General features: G+C 36.8%; 1 protein-coding gene across 1 annotated transcript; it reads right to left on the bottom strand.

Annotated features, from left to right (window-relative positions):
* Positions 1 to 3428: 3428 nt before the first annotated feature.
* LOC113761205 (heavy metal-associated isoprenylated plant protein 33-like) lies at positions 3429 to 5789 on the bottom strand. Its single transcript, XM_027304076.1, has 3 exons — positions 5458 to 5789; positions 4973 to 5048; positions 3429 to 4832 (listed from the first exon to the last, which is right to left on the bottom strand). The coding sequence occupies exons 1-3, from the start codon at positions 5485 to 5487 to the stop codon at positions 3574 to 3576; spliced, it is 1365 nt and encodes a 454-aa protein (XP_027159877.1). The 5' UTR covers positions 5488 to 5789; the 3' UTR covers positions 3429 to 3573.
* Between the last annotated feature and the right edge of the window lie 2203 nt (positions 5790 to 7992).

The raw sequence follows: 7992 nt of genomic DNA, 5'->3' as shown, positions 1-7992 counted from the left end.
TCCAAAGCTGTGTATGGAATTGTTGCACTAATTATTGTTCCTAGAAAAACCCTGGATCCTGAAATTGAAGCTGATTTGAGCAGAACTGGCTTTAAAAAAAAAAAATCTTGATCAATCTAACCAGGATAATGTATTTGCCCTCCTGAAAACCAATTGTTAAAGGCGGATAGCCCATTCATCGCGAAATATCAATTCCAGGGCGCATAATATAAGGGCCTTGTCCTATGAAAATGACTCCATTGCTCTTGGAGGAAGAGGACAGGCACAAGGCAAATATAGGTGAAGTATGGCCAAATCCAGCTACTCCTTGAACATTTTCCGGCAATGGTCTTTAAAGTAAAGATGAAGGTGCACAGGCTATTTACCCAAAAAAAGAATGTGCACAGGCAAAAAGCAAATAAGGAACTCTCACGCATGGACCTGATTTTGGACCTTGAGATCTGTAAATGGAAAGAACATCTTGTGCAAGCTCTCCAATGGCGTTTCGACGAGTCAGTGGGTTGTTGGTTAAGAGAAAGCATGCACTGTTATGACACCTAGGCCTAGAAGAATTGGAGGGACATTTGTGGCAGTAGTGAACTCCGGCCCTTGAACATTGAGTGGAGTGGCAAGAGGGAGCTATATAGGTTGATGATGAGTAGTTTTGCTCACAATTCACCCATAAAAATCTTGAATTGAGATCAAGAAGAAATGGAATAGATATCTGAGGAGCCCTCTTGACTATGTGGGCAACATGAAGGAAACTAGTAGAATCTTTGCACATTGGCAAAACGAGTGCGCTAGTCTTGAAAAGGGTTCGAGTTGCTTGAGTTTTGGACATGAATATTAGAGAAGTGAACCAAGAAGGAGTTGAGAGATTTAAAGTCGTAATTGAAGCTAGTAGAGGAATGAGAAATTGAAACTTATATCCAATAGGTGTTAGAATCATTATACAATAGCTAGTGAAAGCTGTATATTTTAGAGTACAAGCACTTAGATCAACGATGATAATAATGACTTTTTCAAGAAGAATACGTGAGTTGGGATCACTAACAATAATCACTTTTTTTAATGCTGATGTTTGATTTCGACTTGGTATCTACTTTTTACCTCGTTCCTCAATTTCATCAAAAAGAAAGGAAAAAAATGCAGTACATGCATGCAATATTTGTAGAGTGTCTGTGGCAATTTTTCAAGTGCTGGAGGTTTTTCATTTATTCTGGCTACTGCTCATGTGATCAAAGGCAATAGGCATTTAAGGGAGTTGCCATTTTTCATGTGAAGGTTTCAGAATGCTGTTTGCAGATGCACCTAAGCCAGTCCCATGTTTTGGACTTTAGACCATGTCTTGAAGCTTCTAATTTAGCAAATAATGGTAGCGGATAATGGTGTTGACCATCATTCCCTTAAATTGAAGCCTAATTTTGTCTGTAGAATTTTTTTTTTATTTAAATTGCAATTTACACATCAAAGATCAAGAATCAATTTGTGAAGGGAAAAAAAAGGACCGACAATCATCTATTAGACAAAAATTTTAAAATGGCCCCTTTTTTTTTAATAATTGCTATGACATTAAAAATTTGCTACAGGCTTTGTTGGCTTTGTTGGGCCAAATAATTTTCTACCCCTAACAGTTTTATGAACCTTGATTGGACTAATGGAAACAATTCCGATCCCAACGCATGCGAGGCACAATGGTTTGCAAAGGTGGTGACCCAAGCCAGAATGTGAGAGTGGGACACGGCCTGAACAGTTGTCAGGAAAATCGTTCAGGCCAATTTTGTGCAAAATACACAAAAAGTAACTTTATATGCACACGGTGTAACTCACTTTCAACAATGTGTAATTATAGAACAAAATTTTGTGAGCTCCATACATGATGTGAAAAACGATGTACAAGATACAATTTAAACCTTACTTTTTTTTTTTGGTTAAATCGTGGCCATGGACCTCAGGAACAACTGCTTCCAGCAACCAACCGTTCCTGCCTCTCCTCCGTGAGATTGATACTAATACTATATGCAAGGTGTAAAGTCAAGGCAAATGGATGAAAATCGAAATTGAACCCAATGAATCCCACCCAACAGTTTGGGCTGGAATAGAAGGAGACAGAGCCAACATTTATGACTTTGACTTGAAGGACTTTGGGCTTTATTTTACGTGAGTTTGGGTGAAACTCGCTAATCTCCTCCGTATTGTCGAAACTCAAATTTTAATGTCATAGCAATTTTTTGTTTGTAAAATATCGAAAATATTCAAATCAAATGAGATATCATCGCCAAATTGACTTAAGAGGTGTAGTCTTGTTATTTTTGCTCTAGCAATCCCTATTTTTCCTCCCCATTGTACTAACAAAAGCAAGTGGGAGTGGATTAATCTTCTTCCTTCAAATCCACCCCTTTACTCATGAAAGGTAATTTTTCTGCATGTGGCGCCTTGAAAAATTTTGAGTCAAATTTTCGTCCTCAAGTAAGAGCCGAACTCTGCGGACGCTCCCCGAATAGGATCCAAATTAGCCTTTTACTGGAGGTGGAGATATCGAGTGCTAAAAGCCAAAAACAAAAAGTAAGGGATTTGCCCGTATAGGTAGATCCAATAAGTTTTGAATTTGAACAGCCAATGTATTTAAAAAAAAAAAATTTTGTTCCGTCAAATCTTGGTATAGGCAGCTAGAGTTGAAAGCCTGGAACCATAATGAAGACAATGTGATGAACAGATTCATTGTAGCTGAGGGAATAGATATTTTTAACTCATGAAGGCGGTTTCATAGAAGCCTCATTGATATTACAGAGAAATCCTTCTGTCTGAAGTAACAGAAGCAATGATACATTTCCATCATAAAACCAAAAAACAGAATAGAAAAGCTGGCACATGGAGCTGTGAGGAATTAATCTTGTCTCCCAAGTGATTCTCTCCACCGCCTTTCATGGGGTCTGTGTCCCTTTTTACCTTGAGCATTTAGAAAATAGCAATCCAACAGGAGCATACAAACAAGATTTGAATTCTGCCCTAATGAAGAATTATGAGGATGAAATTTTTCTTCAATAAATATCCTCTAAGAAGTAACAGTCAAAAATCTTGAAAGGCTGATAAGAACGGACAATGTGCAGTAAAAAGAACCCCCCTCATACCCCACACAACCGGAAAGAATTGAGTAAAGGGCAGACCTGGGGCTAGACCGCTAGAGGTTAGAAATTAGAATGGCTCCCCTACCTTTTCCCGTTTCTAGCTTTTGAATTTAGCTCTTTGAAAAAAAATCTGTCATCCCTCTAGGCTTCAGTACTCAAATCCTTCCACAATTTTTCACAAAAGAATGAAAGAATGCTACAATAATGTTTATCTTGATTACGTACTGATCTAATTGTATTCTGAGCATGTCACTGAAACCTACCATTCACAGTAGACGAAGTATAGACAGACAACTCAAGCGAAAAGGCAGAACAACAACAGAGAAGAAAGAAATGATAAACTAACCACTTCTGAGTAGCATTGGATTGTTGCAACTTGCGACTCTCAACTTACAAACCAAAACATAGCACAAACTCATATCCTATGCTAAGTAGTAAACCAGAACAAAACAGAAGCAATTCCAATTTACATGATACTACAACTGTCAGTATTTTCATCACTGAAGATGTGAGTATAATGATCTGTGGCCTGAGGCGCCATCATCGGCGGTCCATAGTGCATGGGGGCCGGGGGGCGGGCATACATCATAGGGTGGTACATGCCATGACCACCATTAGCTTGCTGTTGATTCATCATCATTTGAGCCATGTATTGCTGGTTCATATAAGGGTTCCCCTGTCCCATACCTTGATAATACCCACCGTTCATCCCTGCACCGGCCGGTAGTCCCTGCACCGCCGGCATATTTCCGGCAGGACCCATTGGATAGCCGCCCATTTGGGGCATTTGACCCATAGTCCTGGGAACTGGTCCTCTGTGGTTCATATCCATGTCATGAAATCCCTGGGGTAAATTGTTCATCATCATGCCCCCACTCATCTTCCCTACCCCATTCTTACCCCAGCTCTCATTAATCTTTCCTCCACCATTGCTATTATTCTGACCTTTACCATTTACCGCACCGTTCTTACCCTCCCCTGGCATGCCTCCACCATTTTTACCGCCATTTTTACCACCTTGACCGCCCTGATTTTGATTGCCTCCCTTACCATTCTTACCTCCATTGCCATTCTTACCGTCATTATTACCTCCCATACCTTTAATTTGCATAGATATATCAGCCCCACCACCTTTCTTGGCGTTCCCACCATTGAAAACACCTTTCAAAAAACCATTCATTATACCATTAGACCCCTTGTTAGGTCCATGACCACCGCCTCCACCAGGTCCACCACCGCCACCGCCACCCATAATAGGTATAGTTTTTGCAGATGGATGCTTATGATGAGCACCATCAAAACCATCATCAAATTCATCATCTAACTCATCATCATAATCATCATCAAACTCGTCAAAATCATCATCGTCGAATTCATCATCTTCATCAGGCAATCTAAACTTGACAGATTTCTGATCCTTGGGAGGAAATTTCAGATGATCCTTTGGCCCTTTAAGATTCTGCAGCTGATGAGCTTGTTGGCCACCCTTCTGCTGATCCTTTCCACCCTTTTGAGATTTGTTATCTTTCCCACCTTTAAAGTTATCAATTTGCATATTCTTGAACTGGTTGATCAAGTTGAATGCACCACCCCCGCCTTTCTGTGCTCCCCACAATTCTGCGTGCTTTCCAGCCTTGTCAAGCTTCTTTATCAGTGTAGCTGGATCAACATTTCCCGTCACAGTAACTTTTTGTTGGTCTACATCTATTTTAACAGTATAAACTCCTGCAAAATCATATTTACCAAAGGGTCAGCAGTGAGTCCACAGGGGTCATACGCACTTGAACAGAGTTGCCCAAGATTTACCTATTCTGAGCAACTATTTAAAGATTCTAGTGCCAATTACTAACTAAAGAGTGACTTACCATCAATTTTCAGCAATTTCCTTTTGACCTTGTCCTTGCAACCATCACAATCGATGTTCACTCTGAGAACACAACTCTGCACGAAATTTGTGGAAAGGAAATTGAAGATGAGAAAGAAGTGCAAAATCTTTGTACATTCCGAGAGAAAATATCCTCATCAGGTCTCAAACTACAGATTTATTGGCTCTTTTTTTCTAAAAATTATCACTTCGAGGGAAAAAATAGTCTTGATTAGCTTTTACAACTCCAGAATCCTTCCAAGTTGAAATCTTTGCAGTAAATTTCTCATTTTTCCCGTCAAACACTCAAAAAAGTTGAAAGAAACAACAAATATTGCTCCAGATAACTTCATGTAACAAGAATAGCCAATTACCATATCTTAAAATGGAAGAGTAGTACTACAAACTTAATCATGCACAATAAAGCAAAAACAAGAACCTAAATCTAATATAAGAGAAAGCCCATGGGAAGAAGTAACACAATACCTGAGTCCTCAAGAAGTCCTGTTTACTCATTCTGCTATTTTGTTACAGAACGAGATGCAAGGAGCCCTTAAATATAGACTAATTGCTGACACGAAAATGAGAACTTCCAACCAGAAAACAAGTCCTTTTGGACAAAAGAAGCTAAATGCGATGAACCACTCTTGGGGAAACTTCGCAGGGAACAAGAAAATGCAATGCTCAAATTCAGGAAAGGAAAAGAGAGAAAGAAGGGTCCGTTGGGAGCAAATAATTTTTGCAAGAATAAAACTATTTAAGCTCTTTTCTGTATTTCTGGCTTTGCTACCTAGTTATATGGGGTTTCGTGCTGTTTTATACTTCTCCGTCCCATTTGATAGTCCCATTTCTTTTTTCACGCAGTTTAAGAAAAAGTAGTTAACTTTGTTGGAAAAGTAAATTTAGATTGTTATTTTTCTAAAATACCCTCACATTAAATAGAGTACAACTTTATGGGAACTTGAATTGATGGTAAAAAAAGAATCAATTTTCATTAAATGAGGTAGGTTTATAGTAACAACAACTTATATTGAATAAGGGCATTTTAGAAAAATTAAAATATAACTACATTTTTCAATTGAAAAGTGGACTATAATTTGGGACAGACAAAAAAGGAAAATGGAACTATCAAAGTGGGACGGAGGGAGTAATATGGAATTAGCATAGGAAAGCAAAGTGAAGCGAGTGTAGTCACAGTGCAAACCATGAGCTGTCTCAAACAATAAAGGGAGCACAATATGGCGGATTCGATATCAATAGCAGCTCCAGAAGAGAGCTTTCTTATGGTACAACCGGTACCAGTACTGCTTGTGGGAACCCAAAACCAGATTTGACCATGTGACAGCTTGAATCATTTGAATCATTTGCCAGTAGATTTTAAAGTTATTGTTTACCAGGAAAGTTCTGCCATCTATAATATGGTCGGAGGACAAGCTAAAAAGCACCACACTAAGCAATTTCTTACTTAGGTTTGTTTTAATTTGTTGGAGGGTTTGATGTTGATGCTATAGTTAAAATGTTCTTTCACAAAAGCAAAAAAAAAAAAAAAGAAGAAAGATGCTATAGTTAAAATGTTAATGTCACAAAAATTTTTGAGTAAATTATAAATTTGGGCATCGCAAGATTGCACCTAGACTTGAAGGTTTAATCTTGTCATTTCGACAAATTTTTTGTTAATCCTCTAATCTTTTTCCATATTGTTCCTATTCTTAATGATGAGGTTCAGATTTGAACTTTGAACCTCCGACTATTATTTGAAAAACAAAATTTGCTTACCAAATAATAGATGATATTGGCACTTTTGGTTTTGTAAATGTCATATGTTTTTCCGTTTATAGATTGTTTAAAAGACAAAATTGCCCGTATTTTCCACTCAAGTTATGGCCTAAAGGAAGATGGAATGGTTATGATTGTAATGAAAATGAAGGGTATTCTTGTCTTTTACATATGATTAAGAAAGTACAAAGAAATGCAATTAACAGACAGGGGAATGACAAATATCAATCCCCCACCAAAAATATAATCTTCTTCCAATGGAAATCCTTTTTTCTTCTTTTTTTCAGAATAGTAAATTTTGTTTGAGTTGCATGACTTGCCCGCCATGTCCTAAAGGGTTTGCAGATGATGACTTGAATTGTACTAAAAGCCATATTGATGTTTACTGGATTTATCTTGCGTGCACATTTTGTGCATTATTCTGACTTTTTTTTTTTTTTTGGTAAGAATTACATTATTGGGATAAGTTATGTGGTATATGCAAAAAGATAGTGAAATACATTTTTGTTTTTTGTTTTTTGTTTTATCAAATAAGAAAATGCGGACATTAACAGAAACCGAATTGAACTGAATAAGTTTATGCTCGTTTCATTGGGTCTTTACCGTCTAGGATTTCATTCTATTTGAGAAATTTTGGTTTATTAATCAGTATTCCTATAAGGTTTAAGTATTACAATGGTTCATTGTTTTTTTTCATTAATTACCAAATTATTGATGCTATTCTACTGCAAAAGTGAAACTCTACTTAGGCGTCTATCGTTACTATAATAATGTGAAATGAATGCCCAGATAATGTGTTTGGATAATAGATTATTCGGAATAAGCTTTTGAAAAAAATACTGTAGCACATTTTTTATATGATGTACGTACGATAAAAAAAATGGTTAAAAATGAATTAATGGTGTAAACAAATAAATTTTGATAATAATGCACTGTGGCTCATGGTTGCCAAACAGATAATAAGTAAATTGATTCATAAATGAAGTAAATGAAACAAAAAATTGCTTATTTGGTTGGATATGAATTTTTTTTTTTTAAGTTCAGCATTTGCTCTATTAAATATTTCTCAAGCATACAAAGATAGCTCAAATAATTGTCAATTTTCTTGATTCATAATTTTCTTCAGTAAAAGTCAATAAATATTTTTTAAAAATTCATGTTCCTTAAATGTTTGTTTGGATTGCTTCATATTTCCCCAATTTTATTTGCTTACATCATCTTTACAATTTTCAATACACCTTTTTA

The sequence above is a fragment of the Coffea eugenioides genome, chromosome 2 (genome assembly GCF_003713205.1).
Source record: "Coffea eugenioides isolate CCC68of chromosome 2, Ceug_1.0, whole genome shotgun sequence".
NCBI classification, from domain to species: Eukaryota; Viridiplantae; Streptophyta; class Magnoliopsida; order Gentianales; family Rubiaceae; genus Coffea; species Coffea eugenioides.
Note: the sequence above shows the minus strand (reverse complement) of the source record. Positions and strands in the feature narration are given on the sequence as shown.